Source organism: Pezoporus occidentalis, unplaced genomic scaffold (genome assembly GCF_034315485.1).
Source record: "Pezoporus occidentalis ecotype Australia unplaced genomic scaffold, CSIRO_AGI_Poc_V1 ctg103, whole genome shotgun sequence".
Lineage (NCBI taxonomy): Eukaryota > Metazoa > Chordata > Aves > Psittaciformes > Psittacidae > Pezoporus > Pezoporus occidentalis.
This window is the reverse complement of record NW_026912812.1, coordinates 1,262,944-1,285,055: the sequence shown is the minus strand read 5'-3', so window position 1 is coordinate 1,285,055 and position 22,112 is coordinate 1,262,944. Positions and strand designations below refer to the sequence as shown.

The 22,112-nt window shown below is 39.8% G+C and overlaps 1 protein-coding gene across 5 annotated transcripts; it reads left to right on the top strand.

Moving 5' to 3' along the window:
* The first annotated feature begins 615 nt into the window (after positions 1 to 615).
* Positions 616 to 20,291, top strand: TMEM196 (transmembrane protein 196). Of its 5 annotated transcripts, none has more exons than XM_062616604.1 (5): positions 616 to 1,312; positions 11,369 to 11,425; positions 15,022 to 15,276; positions 17,123 to 17,196; positions 19,463 to 20,291. In XM_062616604.1, exons 1-5 carry the CDS (start codon positions 1,154 to 1,156, stop codon positions 19,467 to 19,469), a joined length of 552 nt encoding a protein of 183 aa, XP_062472588.1. In that variant the 5' UTR covers positions 616 to 1,153; the 3' UTR covers positions 19,470 to 20,291. The 5 variants fall into 5 exon arrangements, with proteins under 5 accessions (XP_062472588.1, XP_062472579.1, XP_062472604.1 ...); XM_062616595.1 differs by having other exon boundaries at positions 618 to 1,318; XM_062616611.1 differs by having other exon boundaries at positions 623 to 1,300.
* Positions 20,292 to 22,112: the final 1,821 nt, after the last annotated feature.

The following is a 22,112-nucleotide window of genomic DNA, read 5'->3' as shown; positions in this document are numbered from 1 at the left end:
GCACCATTGCCCTGTTGTTTAAGTAAGTGTCCAAAAGTCAGAGATCCATATTTAGGAGAACCAAGGTGCCAGATTGAGTGTTTACATATTACCATGCTGTGCAGCAGATCTGGATTGTAAAACTTTAATTAGAGTGGTGAAGCATTCCTTGTCTCTGAGCCACAGGAACAAAGATTGGTACCAAGCAATCAAGCATGGCTCAAGTAGCAGCTCTGAATCTTTTGTGATGTTTTGCTCTGTTGCTCATTTGCTTTAGGACTGACACAGTCCTGGCTATTGTCAGAGTGACAAGAATGGCTACAACAGTCGTCTATTTTGGTGACAGCGTTTTGGAAGAGACCAGGGAGTTTTGCAGTGGTGAGACATAACAGACTCCAGCCCCTTTACTAATACAAGAGGAAGATGGACTTCTTCCTGAATTCTGGCAGCAGGACCTGGGAGAAGGGAGGCCTGTGCACACCCCATAGACAGGGCTCCCCTTTTAGGGAAGCGCTGCCTGAAGATGGCTTTGCAACGGCTCCTTGCTGCCTGACACCCTCCCGATGATGGGTCGGAGGACGGAGTTGGTGTGCGAGCCGCGGCGCCGGAGGGGAGGACCTTGTGGCCCTGGGGCGGGGCGGCCGTACCGCCTCGCCTGTGCATTGGGCCTCGATTCATACATAAATATAGCCTGGGTGGGCTCGCCACACTCCTCTCCCCGCTCCAACTCCCAACCCAGGAAGAGAGGGGGGAAGAGAAATAATATGGGGGTGGGGGCTGTGTAAAAAAATCCCAGTGAGGTCATTTCAATGAGAGCGCAGGAGGCGATAAGACAAGGTCGACTTTTCCGGCGGAGGCGCAGCCCCTGAGGAGAGCGGTGCCGTACACCGCCAGCCGCGCTGCCCGCCCGCAGCGGCTGCCGTCCCCGCCGCCCATCCGGAACCTTGGACAGCTCCGCGGCTCTGGGGCTGCGCTCTCCGCCGGCGCGGCGCTGCGCGGAGCCCGGCTCGGCCCTTCGGCAACGCCCGCCGGCAGCGGATGCGCCGCTCCGCCCCGGCTACCGGCGAAGGAACAAAACTTTGGGGGCTACTTACCGCCGCGGGAGCGCCGGAGGAGGAGGAGGAGGATGCGCGGTTTCCCCGGCTGATCGGGAAGAAAGGATGACCAAGGGAGGATGTGCACCAGCAGCCAGATCATCGGGAGCCTCCTGGTGCTCTCCGTGCTGGAGATAGGGTTAGGGGTGTCCAGCGTGGCCGTGGGGGCGGTCAGTTTCAGCCTGGTCCTCACAGAGCATAAACCTCAGCTGGGAGACTCTTCTCCGGTATGGAGCGGGGTGTGTGTACGTTAGCCATTTCACTCTCTCTTTAACTCTTTATGGTGGTGATCAGACCGTGAGAAGGCATCCCCCTCCGTTCCTTTTTCTCCCCTTCCCTCCCGCGTGTGCATGCTGTGCCGGGAGCCGTCGTCGGGTCCATTTCAAGTGTGCATGGGGTACAGTTTGCATAGTCCTGGGACGAGGGGGGAGGCGCGGTGGGAGAGATGTACGTGTGTGGTGGGGTGGGGGAGAGAGAGCTCTTCTTTCTCACTTCTTTTCATTTTTCAATTTTGCTGTGAGCAATTGAACTTTCCATGAACCTATTCTTACACCTGGGAAAGCGCGATGCCTTGAGTGGGTCACAGGCCATAGCTTACAATCTTTAAATTGATTGTGAGTTTGGCTTAAAAAAAAAAACAAACAACCCTGTCCCTTGTGATGAGACTGTTGAAAAGTGTTTTAAGATAATGCCAAGGGTACATCAGCTGAGTTCTGAGCTTTTGGAGGAAAAAGAGAAAGAGGAAATGGGAAGGAAAAGACAAGATACGTTCTCATGATCTGGGCGCTCTGAGCTTCTTGTAAAATGAACAAAAAAATGAAACATCAATAATGGGTTAATAGGAGCAGCATGTTATCACAGAGCATTTCTCACTTCTCAAAATTCTTTCTTATATTTTCAGTTTGAGAGATGCATGTTTCTAGGAGGAATGTTCCTCCAAATGGTTATTTATATTTATGAAACAAAGAGTAGGAAATACTGAATATTCAGCCCAAACATGAGTGGGCATTTTTTTAACTCCAAAGCTGGTTTTGGCTAGCTTTGCTTGAGCAGCAGTATTTCTAAAGGGATTATTTGCCTTTCTTGAGATAAGATGGTAAATGAAAAACACTCTTGGTTATTCATCATCACAACCTCCTGTAATTTATAGATTCATTCTGACAAAGTGCTTCATGTAATATTCTGATTGTAAATAATTATTAATTATTGACAACAGTCATAAATATTTTTGGCAGTATATAAGCATACACATAATTCTGCACTGCAGAACAAGTAGGTGAAAAATGAGAATAAAGACCAGATAAGATAAGACTGTGGTCAACAGGTAATGGTATTATCAAAATAATTTCAAAGAGTGAGTTTTTTGATTATTGCTAATGAAAAAAAAAAATACCCCAAAATGTGTAAATCTGAAGATTTAATGACCAAGGGCAATATTCTGGGTTTTACTGAAGTCAAAGAGTTTTGACCAGTCAGTGAGATCATTATTTTAGGCAGTGATTGCATTTTGTGACAATGCTATCACAGCTGATACTATTTCATGACGATGCACATTTCCTGCACAACTGCCTCATTCATTTTTATGATTTCTGTTACCCCAGAGCTTGTACTAGCAATAGATTAAGGTCCTATTACATTAGACGTTGACTCTGAGGACCTTAGTATCAAAGCAAGAGACAGATGTAGGGTAACGAATGTAAGGGAGTATAAGCAAATGACAAACCAAAATTGATTGGTATAACAGGTGGCTGTATCAACATACCAGCAGTCTGGCTGATTTCAAGCTGTTTGTAGGCAGAGTTTTAGAAAGGAATATGACAGAGGAAAATCAATTAATTTTGCAGATGTTTCTAGGAAATTCTTCCCATATGTGAGGGCAGAGGCAGGGAAGGGAACCGAAAGTGACTTGTTTGAAAATGTAACAAGTGGGTGAAGGATGCCCATAACCAGAGCCAGAAGAGACAGTCACCAGCTGCTATGAACTGAGCAAGTAAATGCAGGTTGGGTAGGCAAAGAGAGGCCACAAAGAAACTATAAAGTGGAAGAAAACAGTTTATACCTCATGTAGTAGAGGACATGAGAAATCACAATGGTATGCAGAATGAGCTGACATGGTTACTAAGGCCTACTTACTTTGGCTTGAACTAAAGATCTATGGTCTAAATTCTCACCATTATGGCACCCTCTTTGTATCATTCTAGCAGTTAAAATTGTCTGTTAGGTTGCGTTCTTATGACTAGGGGACTAGCAGGTGAGACAGGACAAGAAAGGGGATAGAGATCTACCATTCCAGGAATGCTTAAGGTAATGGGTAACTAGGTTCAAATTAAAACAACTGAAGAAAGGCTTGCTTGTACAATCCTCAGAATTGTCCTGCTGCAGAAATGGCATAAACTACCTTTCCGCTCACTAGATCTTTCACTGAGCTCATATTGTCTTCATTAAAGAATATGTCTTGCATGAAATATGGTGAGGTTTTTTTGTCCAATTCACAGTCTTGAATCAAGGTTTTCCTTTGAGAAGTGAACATTAAGGAAAAGAAAGGGACTTTAAAGTAACAAAGCATACTTTTGACAGGTTAGGATGCAAAACACTGGATTTATGTTGGACAGTGTCGTATCTCCTGTTGTAATTTACCTGGAAATATACTGAAAACTTTTGACCCTGTTCTATCCTTTTATGTGGGTGGAACTCAGCAGAGACTCAAGTTCATATGGAAGTAGATGAAGACAGCATCACCATGGAAACCTTAACCTGAAATCCTAAAATTTCGGCATCTTAAAATCATGCACATTCTATCTCTTGTATTTGCCTCCCCATAATGCTTTACATTTGATGCACATTAGCTCTCTTCTTCAAAGAGTTGTTCTTATTGTTCACGATCTCATTTCAAACAGATAATTTACCAATGTACCTAACTTTAAGCATGTGAATCCCACCCATAGATACAATTGGCGAAACTACAAGTTTCTAGATTTGTGGTTCGCATTGGGGTTGAGCTAGATCAAGACAGCAAAAGTTGTTTAAAAGTAGCCAACAGAAAACAACTGAAGATATGTCTGGCTTCTCAAATCACCTCGAGTCAACTATCCAATTTATTTTACATCAGGTCCAATCTGTTCTTTTTAAAATAGGCCATAAATGCTAAATTGAAAACAAACAAAAAAAATCAACAAAACAATAAACCCTCAAATAAACCAAAAATTCAATCCCATGTAAGGTAAGGTAAATGGGGCTTTGATTTCTGATCTTTCTGTTTGTTATGATCATATTCATAGAATCATAGAATCATACTTCACTCCACAGGCTGTACTCAGTGTCTCCCAGATTTCTTTTTAGCAAAATTTAGGCATATTTCTGCAATACACCATTCCATTTCAGCTATATAACAAACATAATAATGGTTGCATCACTATCACTATGAGTAGTGACTATGTATTCATACATATGCATATGGCTCTAATTCTCATTTATTCTGCAGTGGTGAATAAATCCTTGCTACAAATGAGATTCTCTCACAGAGAGAGAGAAAAGCCATGTCTTTAGTCAAATATGCCACCTATCTTCAGATGCAAGAGAACCTGATGATTCACTTATGGCTATATCCCTCAAGAATAATAGTTTCTTCCCCTATAAAGACAAATATCTATAGGTATTTAAGAGATCTGCATTCTCTGGGTGTTGGTCAGTCTGTCTGCCTTTCTATAGAGGAAGAGATATTATTTCCATGATTTGTGATTTTAGCCCAGTGGAAGTCTACCTGCCCACTAAAAATCTGCATTTATAGTTTAGCTACATAAATTTGTTCCAAGTTGGCACTTGAAATATTTGATTTTGATGACCTTTTTTTTTTTTTTTTTTACCCAGGATTTGAAGGAAAAGAAAAAGTGTCAGTCAGTATCGAACTCTCCCAGAGCAAGAACATAATTTTAGATTGTTAAATCAATGTTGGTGGCCTAGAATTTTAAAACATTAAATTCTGCATTTAGTTTTACTGCTGCCAAGTTTCCTTTGGAAAGAACAGTCAAATTATTTCTTTTTCTTCCTTTTTTTTTTTTCAAAAGAACTCTAAAAAATTCACTTTATTGTTTAAGATGCAGAGAAAATACAGATGTGATCCTACTTTAATTTGACATATGCATTGCATTTTCATCAAACTGACCATATTTCTGGTTGGCTCCTGCTCCTGATTAAATGAATCACAGCACTGCCAGTGAGCTCAGTGGAAGCTGGGGAGAGTTCTGTACCTATAGTTGAGGGAGGACACATCAAGCAGGGAATCTTCTCACCTTGCGTGAAACCAGGACAATTCCCTCCAGTTAAGTGAATTTCTCAGTCTTTCAGTAGGTTTTCTTTATCATTCAGACACTCCAGAAACATAAACCAATCTGGAAGACAGTCTGTCCAAAGGTACTTGTAATTCCTGGGTTGTTTTGGGGAGGATCTGTTGAACATAGACTGACTTAAGCATATAATTAGATGTTTTTTCTGAGGTAAGACTTTAGTTCACCTGCAAGGAATAATCTTTATTAATTTTTGAGACAAAAAATTTCATACTCTAAATGTTTTATGTAAAAAAAAAAACAACCAAACCAAAAAGCATTATTTACTGCTTATTATTCTGACAGGCTCTAAGCAAGGAAATAAATATCATTATTTTGTGCTGAGAATTTGAGTGTTTTGCCAGACTATCAGAGAATTTTTGAATCACTGATTCAAAGATTTCCAGGTTCAAACACCCACTTTAAAATTTTCTTGATCATTTCTAAAAATCATTTTCCATTTTTAAAGCATCTCTGCAGGCCTAGAACCAGATGAATGGAAACACTAATCACAGGGACTCGGATGGAATTTAAACTGCTTGAATATGGCTTGAATCAGTGGGAACTGTAGCACCACCTGAGCTGGTATGACCAAACAGCACACTACCAGGTCAAGATATTAGCTCAGATTAGATACTTTTTAACACTATGTCTCACTTCAAATAGCAGAGGCCCCCTCTCAGCATGAGAGATTTGGTGGAACATAGGGCTCAGCTGTGGCAATGCTGTTGCTTCTGGTTCTGGTTCTGGATGAATTGCAGCCAGCTGGACATTCCTGTTTCCACAACCCCTTGCATGGGACAACAATATCTTTAGAAGTTTTCACCTCTCTTTTGCAAAGATTGTGTTTCTCTGTGGAGGTAATGGGCAAACTCACTACCTAGGTTCACATTTTTTACCTGTTGGTATTTTTACCTAGTTTGACATCTTTGTTTTCATGAATGGATTCTGTGCCCTTTATGACTACTCTAAGAAAACTTAATTCTTGTTCTGAAATACTGCCTCGAAGAAGAGTTACAATTAGAGATACTTCCTCTGCTCTGTTCATCCATTAGGGATTTCAGCTTTTTTCTCATCTGGATGGAGTTAAAGTAGCAAGATTATTAAATTGAATGGTTCTTTCTAAATATTTCTAACTTCAAAATCCTGGGAATTCTCATGACAGTCACATGTTTATACAATTTTAGTGTAAAACTAAACCTGACAAGAGTAGATAGGAGTAAAACTGTTGATTTTGTCCTGATGCTTATTCTTCCAAGTAGAAGATTATTTGAATAGACATGATACACTTGTATTTTCACTGTATTATTATTCAAATTTAGAATATTTTCCCTTCCTCTATTTCATCAGATACATATGGATGACCCAGAACACTGGAAAGCTTTCCACAGAGTATGTGGTTTGGGCTTCTTTATCATGAACAAAGACTAGGGATCAAGTATATTCAACTGGTTTTCTCTACTGTTTTCTTGAGCCTTTCTCCAGAAAGATTTTCTATAGAGGCAGTTTTCATTTTCCAGGGAATTGCACACACTATTGCTTTTGCCTCTTCAAAACAGAAGAAATAAAGGTTTCTTAGAGTCAATATATAAAATAAAAATAGTTCTTTTTCTTCTGCATGATGGAAACCAACAAATCTCTGGCTTTCTGCAAATATAAGTAAAACTGAGTCTTTTTTTCAGACTACCAGTAAGAAAGCCCCTTTTTTCCAGGAGAAAGTGCAAGAGGTCAAGTCTTCTGTTCCAGAAAATATAAAGTAAGGATGGATCCAAACAATAAAACTTGAATCTGAATTGACATTTCAGCCTCCTTACTGAAATTTCTAGGTATTTTGATCTGAGGTTTTGTTTCAAGCCCATATTTAATATAAAGTAAATTAAAGCAGGCTCAAAATAAACCTTCTCCTTTTCTGGGAGATCTTTGGTTCCAAAGTTCAACAGACCAAAAGATAGTTTTTCAAATATGCATATTGAACGTAAACAGGCACAGTTGCAGCATGAATGTCAAAGACTCCAGAGAGAAACAGACACTACTGTATCACCTTAAAATCACACCAGTGCTATCAGAGGGACTCTGACTCTGCTAGGTCTCTGGCAAATCCTTACTGAAAGAGGAACTGAGGCACACACAGCCCCCTGAGTCTTTAAGTAGCCTTTGTGCTTTGTAGTATCTTCTTTGACGTTTTTACCAATCGCCTAAAACTGATTCTGCCTGTATTTATTATTGGATAATACATAAAGTCCCTACCTCCTTTGCTAGTCTTGATATGAAACATCATGTAGCGTAGGAGGTATGAATAAGTCTGAAATCAGAAAGTAACCCCAGATGCAATGGGGACTGGTTGTAAAGAGTGAACTATGAGATTTTGGACCTTTAGCCTCACGGTTTTTCTAATGAAAAATAATTAAAACAAAAGTCCAGCAGTGAAGTATCTGTTTCTATAAGAGAATAATTGCAGTTAGTTCCCTCTTGAGTTCTTTAACTAAAGGACACCTTATTCCTTGCGTATCTGTATAAATATTGCATATGTACAGAGAGAGATAATACACACAAGGTATACATACAGGCCCTGACACAGTAAAATATTATCATAGAATCACAGAATCATAGATTATCTCCAGTTGAAAGGGACCCATAATTCCCTACCAAGTCCAACTCCATGTTCCTCGCAGGACCCCCTAACACTAAATTATATGACCAAAAGTGTCATCCAGACACTCCTTGAACCCCCACAGTCTTGGTGCTATGATCGCTTTCCTGGGAAGCCTGTTCCAGTAACCAACCACTCTCCCAGTTGAAGAACCTCTTCCTAATGTCCAACCTGAACTTTTTCTGATGCAGCTTCATTCCGTTTCCATGGGTCCTATAGTTGGTCACCAGAGGGAGGAGATCAACACCTACTCCTCCGCTTGAGGAAGGTGTAGACTGCAGTGAGGGCACCCCTCAGCCTTCTCTTCTCCAAGCTGAACAAACCAAGACCTCATCTGTTCCTCATAAGTTTCCCTTAAGGCCTTTCATCATCTTGGTCACTGTTCTCTGGACACACTCTAATAATTTCATGTCCTTCTTATATTTGAAGCACCCAAAACTACACACAGTACTTGAGGTGGGGCAGTACCAATGCAATATATTGTGGGTTAATCCCTCAACTGGCTAGCTGTGCTGTGCTTGATGCACCCTAGGACACTGTTGGTCTTTTTGTCTTAAAAGGCACACCATTGTCTTTTCAACTTATCATCAAGCCAGATCCTCAGATCTCTTTTCATGGGTCTGTCTCCATCCTCTTTTCCTGCAATATTTATGTATAAGAAGGATTACCTCATTCTAGGTGCAGAATCTGGCACTTTATGTTATTTAATTTCATATGGTTGGTGATTGCCCACCTCTGCAGTCTCTCTACTTTTACTGTAAGGCCTCTCTACTTTTGAGGGTGTTCACAGCTCCTCCTAGTTTACTATCATCGGCAAACTTACTTAATGTACGTTCAACTCCTGTGTCCAGATCTTTACTCCACTTAGCCCTTCAAATACTTTGACAACTAGGGAATATAGTAGTCACCCCTTGTTTTTGAGAAGCCAGTACCTTAGGGCCTGCAGATTAGCTCATTCACTATTCTTTGGATTTCAACTGCGAAATACCTTTGGTAATATACAAGTATACGGCACTACATAATGGTGGTTTGGAAGGATGCATTTTCTGTCCTTGAAAAACAGTAAGGAACAGCAAAACTGCCAAAACTGGTGAGTTCTAATGCTGAGTGAATCTGTAATTTGCATGTTGCTCCTTTGGTCATATGCAAAGCTACTATAACTTGTCAACTGCATTCCCTTCTGTCTAGCAAAACTGTACAGTGGAAATAGAAAGTCTTCTTCAGTTGAAAACAGTGGTAAAAAAAATTCATTGACTCTAACAGGATCAGAATTAGAGCATCCTTGAAGAGATGGGTGACCTATTATTTCAGCTTTGAAGGTAAATCATCAACACCACAGCTTTGTAAACTAGTTAACATGCACTTATTACAAGTTGAAACTAGCTTTGATAGTATCTTCCACGTCCTTTCATTAAGCTCTGCAGAACTCATTAATTTTTCTCTATACACAATTCTCAATGTTATTCAATCACTACAAAGAAAAATTATGTTATTAATCATCTGCTTTATCAAGTCTGACAGAAGAGAACATAATTACAGTGATATCTTTGCCTTTTTTTTTTTTAGTTTTCTGCATTAATGCTGAGAAATAAAAAAAGTTACATGTGAAAATCTGAAGCATGCCTTCAGTTGAAATCAATCTGCAATAGCACAACTGGGAGTGAAACTCCAAAACCTCACAGAAACCTTGAGTGAAAACTTACAATTCAGGATTGATATTTCTGAACTGAAATCTCTCCTTCCTGTCAGAAAGGGGTAGAGGAAGCCCTACCTATTGGCTTGAAGCCCTACCTGTGGGCTTTTTGATTGTTTTTCCAATAGGTGAGCTGTAGTAGCAAGTACCAGTTGTATGCCCTGGTATGTCCTGATCCATTCAGCACCATGGTCTACATGACCCAGCCCTCTCCGTAATCAGACTGGTATGAAGTTCACATCCCATGCTTAGTGTAGAAGTAAGTAATATACAAAATTTATCCATATTCATTGTGTGCAACTGATTCAATGGACCTAAGAGTAAAAATATATGTTAAGGTTTATTCTTAGCTGTATGCATGAACTACTTTAGTTGGAGGGAGATAAACTATGTAGTAAAGCACCACCTCAAATGAGATACTGAAGTTTCAAATTCTGGAGAGTAAATGTGAGGTGCAGGCAATATATTACAAGGATCCTGAAATCCTGAATGATGTATAGAAACGGCATAATTTTTTTTTTTTCTTATGTAACAGTCAGGTCTGTTCAGTGATTTAACCCTAAATCAAGGTCAAGCAGGGCCTTTTGCTAGAATCACCACCTCCATGCAGAATGAATGTGGGAAAATCCATTTTCAAAGCTATAAAATTAAGTCCCAGTAAGGGCATAGGGTTAGATTTACTGAAAATAAGAAGCACAGATTTCTTTAATAAAGAAGTTCATAAAGTATCAAAGACATCTTCTGACACTATTATAAACACCTGGAGAAGGCTTTACTGCTTTCATCCGACTGCTTTAATTCCTACCACAACTGCTTCCTCAGGGACTACCTTCTGACTCCCTCATTAAACTTTTTTGTTCAGGGACAAAGAGACGTTCAGAGAATGTCATCCATCTTCGATGCAGGTCACTAAAAAGCATTAACATCATTGTTAGGGACGTTTCTGGTTTTGTTAATTAGTTTTTTTAATGCTTGATGCAACAATTAGTACATCAGCTTGTGAAAGGGAACTACATGAAAAGGTCCAGATACCTTCATACAAAGTGAGCTATGTAGAAAAAGGTTTTCCTGCATGCTCAGCGTAGCTGCACTAGTACTTTACACCTACACCGACAGAGGTGAATGAATTGCATTCTTGCCCAGAGTTCCAACAATCCATGTATGATCCCTTGGTGGTTCAGATAGTAGGATCGGGGCATTAAGTACATCAACAGCTTGAAAGTAGGTGATTTGGATCACTGACTAAAACTTGCTAAACTTATCTAAACAAACCCCAAAAGAGTAAAAAGTCATCTTTTGCTTGCAACATTGATTTTGTTTTGTTTTGAGGGTTTTTTTTCATATTTTGTTTACCCAAGCAGCTTAAAAGTAGGTTTTGTTTTTTTCTTTTTGTATGAGTAATCATCTTTAATCTGGCTTCTCATTCCAGTTTCTTCTTCTCAGATAAGTGCGTTTATGGTTCAGTTATAGCTTCCTGAAATATAAGGTTTGTGATAAAAATGCTGACAACTGTAACCACTGCCTAACCTACTGTTGTGGTCATCACTACAGCAATTCAGCAGCATTTAAACTTGAGACCTTAAATGATGAAATAACTCTTGTTTTGTTTTTGCTTTTTCTTTCTTTGCAGTTTCTGCTTTGTGGCATATGTGGAATACTGTGCGCCAAAAAAAAATCTGGACTTGTTGTAAGTTTTTCCACTGCATATACAATACCTAAGTATATATAGAAAGGCATACTTATCTAACCTGAAATACTTCTCCTGTGGGCTTTCTGTGTCCAAGTGTTTCTGATAAAAAGTCTGTACAATTGCAACTCGTCAGTCCAAAAAAGCAAACAGCACTTTGCATTAATCAAACACACAAGGCAGTTCTGAAATGGCCTATTTGGGTCATACCTCTTTAAGCCATGCATTCCTACATATACCAGTCTGGATAAACTTGGATGGAAAAACATCTGACAGAAATTTATTCCAAGTCAATAAAAAGTTAGAATAGTCAGGGTTGGAAAGGACCTTAAGATCATCTAGTTCCAACCCCCCTGCCATGGGCAGGGACACCTCACGCTAAACCATGTCACCCAAGGCTCTGTCCAACCTGGCCTTGAACGCCACCAGGGATGGAGCATTCACAACCTCCCTGGGCAACCCATTCCACTGCCTCACCCTAACAGGAAAGAATTTCTTCATTATATCCAATGTAAACTTCACCTGTTTAAGTTTTAAACCGTTACCCCTTGTCCTATCACTGCAGTCCTTAATGAAGAGTCCCTCCCCAGCATCCTCATAGGCCCCCTTCAGATACTGGAAGGATGCTGTGAGGTCCCCATGCAGCCTTCTCTTCTCCAGGCTCAACAGCCCCAACTTCCTCAGCCTGACTTTATAGGGGAGGTGCTCCAGTCCCTTGATCATCCTCGTGGCCCTCCTTTGGACTTGTTCCAACAGTTCCATGTCCTTTATATGTTGAGGACATCAGAACTGTACACAGTACTCCAAATGAGGTCTCACGAGAGCAGAGTAGAGGGGCAGGATCACCTCCTTCGACCTGCTGGTCACACTCTTCTTGATGCAGCCCAGTTGGCTTTCTGGGCTGCGAGCACACACTGAAGCCAGCTCATGTACATTTCCTCATCAACCAACACCCCCAAGTCCTCCTCCGCAGGGCTGCTCTGAATCTCTTCCCTGCCCAACCTGTAGCTGTGCCTGGGATTGCTTCAGCCCAGGTGTAGGACCTTGCACTTGGCATGGTTAAACTTCATACAGTTGGCATCAGCCCACCTCACAAACGTGTCAAGGTCCCTCTGGATGACATTCCTTCCCTCCAGGGTATCAACTGAGCCACACAGCTTGGTGTCATTGGCAAACTTGCTGAGGGTGCACTCAATCCCACTGTCCATGTCACTTACAAAGATGTGGAACAAGACTGGTCCCAACACCAATCCCTGAGGGACACCACTCGTTACTGGTCTCTAGATGGACATTGAGCCATTGACCACAACTCTTTGCGTGCGGCCATCCAGCCGGTTCTTTATCCACCGAGTGGTCCACCTATCAAATTGATGTCTCTCCAATTTAGGGACAAGGATGACATGTGGGACAGCGTTGAATGCTTTGCACAAGTCCAGGTAGATGACAACAACTGCTCTACCCCTGTCCATCAGTTCTGTAGCTCCATCATAGAAGGCCACCAAACTGGTCAGGCAGGATTTCCCCTTAGTGAAGCCATGCTGGCTGTCACCAAGCACCTTGTTGTTTTTCATATGCCTTAGCATGCCTTCCAGGAGAATCTGCTCCAAGATTTTGCCAGGCACAGAGGTGAGACTGACTGGTCTGTAATTCCCCGGGTCATCCATTTTCCCCTTCTTGAAAATGGGGGTTATATTTCCCTTTTTCCAGTCATTGGTAACTTCACGTGACTGCCATGATTTTTCAAATATGATGGCCAGCGGCTTAGCAACTTCATTCACCAGCTCCTTCAGGACCCACAGAGATTTTCCTCAGGTCCCATGGACTTGTGCACGTTCAGGTTCTTAAGATGGTCTTGAACCAGATCCTCTCCTACAGTGGGCCTAGGGTCTTCATTCTCACAGTCCCTGTGTTTGCCTTCCAAGACTTGGGTGGTGCGGTCAGAGCCTTTGCCAGTGAAGACCGAGGCAAAGAAGTCATTGAGAACCTCAGCCTTCTCCAAATCCAGGGTAGCCAGTTCTCCCTTTAGCTTCTGGAGGGGGCCTACTTTGTCCCTAGTCTGTCTTTTATTCACTACATACCTACAGAAGTTCCTCAATAATGTCACTGGATTGTATCTTCTGTCCTTCAGAAGCCACTAGTGGGCTGCCACATCAGTGAGGCTACTGTCAAAGTTTGATTTTAGATATCATAGCTGTTCACTGAATAAGTTCTTTTTGCAATCAGAATCACATATAAGCCAGTTTTTAAAGTGTTGGTGGATGTTTTCTGTCTCTTCTAAGAATCAGAATTGCAGTAATTTTTCTGACTGCTGAAAAACAGTGTTATTCACAAGTCGTAGCAAAAGTTCATGTTAAATACATGATCCTATTATAAGTGATATCTGGTGCAATTTTCTGCCAGCTTGATTATTCCACCATATACAGATGGAAGTCACATAAAACCAGCACAAGTGTGAAGGGAATCAAGATCTCTCTCAGATAATTTCTGAATATCACTGAGTTATCCTAACCCTGTTACAATGTCAATCTCATTTCTTAAAGCATATGGACCATAAGCAGTTTCTAAAAGCTGACTGTCTCATGGTCTCATAAAATAATCACTTCCCAGTGGACTGCAGCATATAGTCTGACTGCCATATGCCTGACAAAACTCTTATCCCAGTTATGTACAGAAGTGGTCTCTAAGGCTTCATAAATTTTTCCTACCACAGTAAACACGTATATAGACAAAGCCATATTGAGTGACATCAAAGACCCATCTAGATCTACATCTGACAGGCCAGCAGTTTCAAAGGAAGTGAGTAAGACAGTAGTTTAGCAGTACCTTCATAATAAAGGTCTTTCGCTCTAGAGTCATTTATGGCTCAAGGACATCGTGAACCAGGGTGGCATCTTTTTGATTAAAGTGTTAGGAGGTCTTCAAACATATCTCATTAACCACAGCCTGTATCACATCCTTCTAAAGTTTCCAGAAACATTTTAACCAAGTTAAAAAAACCAAGCAAACTATCACATAGTCAGCACACTGACCTTCTGTAAGATTTCGTTGCTTCTCTTGCTTCTTTGTCTAGCATGCTCACCTTGAACACTTTTGAAGTCCCCACAAAAGCTGTAGAAAGCCTTCAAACTGCTCTCTGACTGAACAACTTAGAACTGAACAGGAGGTAGAGTCAGATGGCACACAAAGCAAGAGAGATTCACTGAAAATGCATGAGGCATTCACCCCTGAGGAGTGGTGAGAAACTGCACAATGGAAAATTATGACATATTCTGTCATGATATAGTTTTGGATGAATTGCTAGAAATCAAAAGATTTGTGTCCTACTAGTTCTTCCATTGACTAAACTCATGACAAACTCATTCTACCCAACTTTATCTTACATGCAACATCAATCTTAACTCTAGTACACCAGAAGGTATTGTATTCCCTTGGAGCTCCGCGGGAGCAGAGAACGTTAAAAATGAGTGTCTGTGCAGTGTTTTACAGATCATGATGCTGTTGAAACATTGAATTACGGTTAGTCTCATTTTTCATATGAATGAATCTGTCTCTGAAAAATGTTACTATGACATAACCTCTCTCATCTTTCCTGACAGATGATACTTTTTTCTGCCTGTTGCATCTGTGGACTAATCGGAGGAATCTTAAATTTTCAATTTCTTCGTGCTCTGACAAAGAAGTCGTCTGCTCTTTATTCTTTGCATCTTGCCTCCATGTCTCTTGCATGCATTGGAATTGGTGGTTGCACCCTTTCTTCATGGCTCACTTGTCGGCTAGCCAGCTATGAACAAAGGCGAATGTTCTCAGAAAGAGAACATTCATTGCATCACTCCCATGAAATGGCAGAAAAAGTGAGTTGTGAGTCCTCCCTTACTTGTTTCGCTTCTCCTAAAATGCTACTGTATGTGTTAACATTTACAATGGGCAAGAGATGTGCTCAGTTTTCAGTTTTATATAAGAGCTTCTGGGAAATGAAATTCTGCCATTCTGTGTAAGCTTTATTATGTTGCATTATACAGAGCTATTTTTAGGTAGTGTGCAGTACATCCATTTCAATGAAGTACATCCATTTTCAACATAATTCCATCATATAGCTATTCAAGGGTTTAGCTGCTAAATATAGCACTTCATAAATAATGTGAATCTTTATTAATATGGTTATCATGTATTGTACTGTGAAAAAGCACAGAAGGCTTTCTGTAACCACATCATTGCACACTTCCAGGATTTAATCAATGTCTTCCTCTCCTAACTGCTCAGCTTATAAAGTAGGTTATTTAAACACAAAAGCCACAGTTCACAAGCCTGGATGACTAAACCTAAGCACCTAAGGGCATATTTAGATACCTAAATGAAACTGGTCTGATTTGCAGCACCACTGAGCATTTACTGCCTTTCTCTGTTAAAAATAAGCTTATCAAGGTGTCTAGGTCTATGTTTAGGTTCTGAAACTTAAGCTCCTGAAACTACGCAAATAGGGTCAGAAAATTAATTTAGTAGAATTCTTGAAATCAGCTCATTGGATTTACAGATCTAATATTTGAGGAGTAAAATTTTAACTGACACCCTGTGCTTTACATTTGGACTTTGTATGCAATGACTTTCATTTGAGAAATGAGTAGAGAAGGGAACAAAAGTCAAGCGGACTGCCCAACTGAACTTCCAAGTGCAAGTTTGCATTACAGTTAAATTCAACTGTCTCTATCATATCTTCTGAATAGCAGATTGAGGATTAATTCACTCAGAATGTAGAATGCTTCCAGATTCTCTGACAAAACATGACATAGCAGTTAATATTCCATGAAGTAAAAAATTACTTGCCACTATCCTTTGGTTTCTTAACTGTCATGAGACTCCAAGTAGAAACATAAAATGAGTTTACCTTAGGTGTATGAAATGTAGTTTTAAAAGTTTAATAGTACAGGCTAAAACTATAACACAGAGTGATAAAATCAAGAGAAGAGATGATACATTTCTCACTCTCATTTTAAAAAGAAGCAGAATTCTAGTCAGCTATGTAGGCAAGTATGACTATTGTCTTACAGATGGTAGGTTAGATCTTGCTTTTCAAAGAGGCTCTTTCCTCAACAAAGACAAAGATGAAGCCCATTTGAAATAAAAAGAGAAACTAACAAAGAAATGGCCTGGGAAGAAAAACACCTGCCAACCCTACCAATTTGGGCTGAAGATGACCAAGTATAGCAACAGTTCGCTGCCTCCTTTCCTGGACTGTTTTAACCTACTGAGCTTTTAGACACATACTAGAGAGGACTGCCAGATGCCCACTTATCTTGGGTGACAGGCCATGATGCACGTGCAGAGCAACTTTATGGCACATGCTCAGTGAATGTGGGATGTGCCCCACCAATGGAGGACTTCGTGCAAGTGTGTTGTAGATTCAAGTATGCATGTGTAGATGGTCTGATCTGGGACTTCTTAGACCTATATACAACCTGTGGACTGCCTGCTGCTAGCGGGTTTGAGTACATTAGCACAAGTCATGCCCCTAAAAATTAATGAAAACTACTTAAAAACTTACGTTAAATCAGGCCCTGATGTAGAAAATGGCTTTAAAATGTTTTATATATAAGACTATTTTATGTATTTATACTAAATAGATATACAGTAATATAGACATGTACTGCATGTGCATTTATTTGTGCTATATTTATTTTATAATTGTTATATTTATATTAGAGGTTGAGGGGTATTGAAATAACCGACCTGCCCAGCTGCCCGGTGGTTCCCCCGACACCAGAGTTACCTCCAAGGTACGCTGAACACTAGGGAGCTACCATGTTGTTATGTCACTTCAGGAAGGGCCACCTCTAAGAGGAAGTCATAGTTTCAGCTAATCAAAGTTGGCTGATGCTGTGATGCCACTCTGAGTTGGGAATGGTGCTTCCAGGTAGTGACATAATTCCAAGTGGTGAATGCTGCAGTCTGGAAGTAAGTTGAGTATTTAAAATATTCATCCTAGTAAAAGATCCAAATGCTCCTATTTGGATGTGCAATCATTGACTCACTCTGCTTCTAACCTGTGTACTCCTCCATTTCTTGAATTCAGCAACATTTTTTAATTTATTAATACATTTATTTTTGTAAATAGAAATACTGGGGAATATAAATGTTTTTCAATATTTTCTGAAACTATGATGATATACTAATAGCTGATGTCTCCAGAGGATTCAAGTGACGAAGCTGACAAAAGGAAACTTACATGTACTTGCAAGTAGTCTTCTGACAGATCAATACTATTAACATGTATCTGACTGATAGTTAATATTAAATGGCTTTGGTATTCCTGGTCTCTTTCCTAGCTGACTGATATCTTCAGCGTAGATCCAATAATGGCAACAAAAGCTTAAGCACCTATAAATAAGCAAAACATAGTGCCTTGTTTCAGAGCAGATAACCCCCAGACTGGGATTCAGAGTTCGGTATTAGGTACGATTGTTCCTCTTCAGTATATGAGAATGCTGCAAGGCACCATACAAAAAATCCAGCACCATCATCTGTCAAAAGAAGAGGTGGGTGGCTGAAAACACTCAAAATTTGATAACTTTAAGTACCTTATTTTGTCTGAAATTTATGCTTGTCACAAGAGTATTAATTGGCAAGGCTATCTGGGTTGATGGCCCTATGTTTACTTTGTAAAGAGGAATAGGACATCCTTTCTTTAAAAAAACTGTAGAGGGAATAATTAAGTCTTGTGATCTACTTTAAAATGTAGCAGGTAGCACATGAGGGAGAAGGCACCAGTGCTTCCATCTTATGCTAAACTCTAAGTTCTGGTCCCTGCCTCCCAAAGTATTTATAAATCAAACATTATGTATTAAAAGAAGAGAGAGAAAGAGTCAGACTACAAATAATGATCCGGTTCCAGAATTTCTTCTCTTTACCAAGAATTTCAGCTGCTATTCTATAGTCAGGCTCTTTCTGTCTTTCTCTCTGTTTAGCCCAATGAATCTTGCTTTACTTTCTTCATAGCAATTTCCACAAGAAGGAGGACTAACAAATCCTTTTTCTTCAACATTTTCTCCAACTGTACCTAGAAGGTAGAAAAGGTGAAATTAATCTTTTCATGCAGAGAAGAGCTTTTGGTTCTCGTGCAAATATTTTAGAACAGGTCCAACAGTGGCACCTCTCCCTCATCTACCTGAATTTTAAAAGAATAGAAAAACTGCATTGCTATGTGCCCATTCTTCTTGGCATAGCTGGATGTTCTCTGTGATCTGTCATTGGACATAGGTAATAGATCATTTCTGCATCCAAATTCAGTGTGGTATGAGATAAGCCTAAAACCATTTAGAATAAGGCACTTCTGAGTACAAACCACATGTGGCTTAGCAGCCTTCAAGGTCAGGGGACTGCTTAATTAATATAGCTGTCTCCCAGCAAACAAATCTTCGTTTAGGTGCTTTAGGATTCTGACTCATGATCAGGTCAGTTTACTCGAGGATGACTCATCTGCCACTTGGGCAGCAATTGCTGAACTGCTAAAATGGTAGTCCAGCATATTCAGTGCGAAACAAAATCAGTTTCATCCCAAACCCCTTAGATCCTGTTTGGATTTAAACCTACTTCCTAAATGTCTACCCCAGCTAGCATCAAATGGCATCTGTTCGTAGCATGTCAGCACAGAAAAAGGTTTGAATGGAAGCAAACACTTAATTACCATCTTCTTCCTTTATAGATTAGCACGCAAGCTTGATTTGATGCACTTCCAAAGGACAATGCCACAAAACTTGCACAGATGCCATCAATGCTGTATATGTGGTCTGAGAGTAATGTCCAACTCATTCAGTATCAATGGGTCTCTCAGCTTTCAAATGTATTTAATTTATATAGGAAGAAGCATGAGTTCTTTTTTTACAGTGAGATTTATCAAGCCAAATAAAAGTTGCAAAGTTTTTTCTGAATGTTTGAAATTTGGAGTTTGTTAATTATTTTTTTTTTTTACAAACTCATCTAATTGAATTTCAGAAACCATAACATAATTGTAATATTGATCAGTCTTTTCTGTTCTTGTTCCAGGAAATGACAGACAACATAAGCAATGGTGGCCCACATCTGATTTATAACGGAAGTATATATTAAGAGATATTTAAAAGTTCCATGGAAAGAAATGGGTTTAGAACTTTCTTCAGGAAAAAAATATAGACTCCAAGAAAATAGAATTATCTTAGCTTTTATGGCTCCAATGTTACAACTGCAGAACAGGACAGCTGCATTTTCCTTTTAGAAACATGTTCAAAATTTGTCTCCTAAACATTTTGAGGATATACAGTATTTATTAATTTCCTGGCTACTCTCTGTTTGTTTTTTTTTTTTGTCTGAATAACTTTTCATAATTCTGTCAGCATTTGAAACAGACTTCTCAAGACTCTTCTTCTCAGAAAGACTCAAAACCAAGGAAAAAATAATCAAACGGCTACATTTAGCCTGTCACAGCATTTCTAAAGAGAAGAGAGCAGAGGAAGGATGGCTCAGGGGAATCTTTTTCTCCTCCCCACTTAACAGCATCTGGTGTAATATGATGGCGTCAGATCATCTGGCATGGTACCAGCAACACATCTGCACAGTCCTTCTCCCCAGCCAGCCTCAATTTTCCCAGTAGATCCTATCAAAAGAGAGTGCAAATTACTCTTCCAAAAGGCTCCCATTTCACATTCAGAGTGTAAATGAAGTGTGCTGAAAACACCACCAATGTCTTTGTTTTGAAAGACAGAATGCTCTAAGAATGCTATAAATCAAAATCTCAACAATGCCTTGTTGTAAAGAAATTGTAAATATTTCCAATTTGTGAAGTATATTTCGTAATTTGTTCATAAAAGATAAGAAATAAAATGAAATCTAAACCACAGATTTTAGAGAGTTCTTCTCGGGGGTTTCCTCATTAGAAAAATCCTGCAAAGATGAACTTGCTTGCAGTTTTGCACAACGCATTGAAATGTTTCTAAAGGGGGGAAGCAAATGCAGAAAGGAGAAAAATGAAGCCTGAACTAAAGCATAGTCAAGGTCAGAACACACTGGCAAGGCCTGCACACCCACAATAGTTTGGGGTCTGTTAGAGCAGTGTATATGTTAAAGAAGCAGCTTTAATTGACCCCAAACTTTATTGTAAGACCTACAGGCTCATATAGCTGTGAAAAATAGAAGATGTAATCTGTAACAGAACATATACAGAATAATATTAATATCAAACATTAAAATAAAATCACTCATATCTTACATAGTGAGTCTTTGATTGTGCTGTAAAGCCCAGCACTTCATCATGAGCTTGAGATGTGAGCACTGATGACCAGCAACATTTGGTGATTTATACCCACGTCCTCAGACAAGTGTGAATAGAGTCTTTTTGTTATTTAAGCCATGCTATAAAATCCTCTAGAAATTACATTAAATTGTTTTGTGAATCTGTATGGTATAAAATGATCTTTATTTTAATTATTTTAGGATTTTCTAAATCTGTAAGGGAATTTCCCATCTAATTACAACATACAAAACATCATCACTGTGATTTAAGTCTTTCCAACTTCATGCAAATTAATTGGCTGGTTAAGCTTGGAAGTCAAAAACTGGTCCACCTTCTAAGGCTTCTCTTCACTTACCTACTGTCTCAAAGGGCTTCTGAATCTTCTCAAAGGCTGTGATATACTAATACATATTATGTACATTAGAAATTGCTAATGAGACTGTTAAGTTCATAAAGAATACAGATGCTGTCACAGCAAAAGAATTAGATGTTAAGGCACTTCTGCTCAAGGGAAGTGCTTCTCTTCTCAGGTCCTACCAGCCTTTAGACTGTCTCCCTGCTACATTCCAGCTTTGGGCTCTTTATAGGTGCTATTCCTTCCTCAGCTAGATGCTCCTCTTCCTCAGCACCAGGAAACATGGGATACATCTGTCCCCAGTATGTGCCCCTCCTGAGACAACTTTTGTTGCAGCCCTGGACACAACTTCTCCAAGTCAGGACTACTGTCTAAATGGGCTGCAGAGTTTCACACAGCTTGAAAAAATATGCACTGGACATAGAACCAGGGGAGGTGGTTCTGTAATATTCCCTTCCTAACTGCATCAGTACAAACCCTTACTGTAACTTACGAAATACAACCACATCACTTCTGATGCTTTTCAGGAGGTGCTGAAAGGAGAGTGGAGAGATCTGGACCCCAGAGAACAAAAGATTCAGTTGCATAGGGGTTTTCTTATTCTTTTTTGCTGCCAAGCCTGTATAAAAACTGTCTGGTCCCTGCATTAATAAAAGCTTTGAAAAGGCAAAGCTGGAATTCAAAAGACTTAGGAACAAATGCGATGAAAACTGCTTCTACATGAGACATAAAAGAGGATCAGAACTTTTAAGTTCAAAGTAAATTACAATAATACAAGGAGGCGGAAGGGGAATTCTAGGAAATGCTTCACTTCGTTTAATGCAGTTTTGCCCCGTAAGTGCATACAGAGTTCAACTGTAATGGAAATATTTTCTGTATGTTTTCATTACTGGTACAGTTGAATGGACACTCATTCCACTTATCCAACTGTATGAAAAACAAAGCTTTCAGTTTTCAGAATGTGACCAGCAAACATTTCTACACCAATGACTTGTCTTGCACAATCTTTAATATATATATATTTGTTGCATTCAGACAGATTCCCTTCAGATGGTCTAGGGAGGTATGAAGAA

What these genes read in the sequence shown, in the direction of transcription:
- TMEM196 (XM_062616595.1), top strand. Translation starts at nt 1,154, where the DNA reads ATGTGCACCAGCAGCCAGATCATCGGGAGCCTCCTGGTGCTCTCCGTG. An exon ending in AAAAAAAATCTGGACTTGTT is followed by an intron (nt 11,426 to 15,021) that starts GTAAGTTTTTCC and finishes CTTTCCTGACAG; the next exon opens with ATGATACTTTTTTCTGCCTG. An exon ending in CCCATGAAATGGCAGAAAAA is followed by an intron (nt 15,277 to 17,122) that starts GTGAGTTGTGAG and finishes TATTTATATTAG; the next exon opens with AGGTTGAGGGGTATTGAAAT.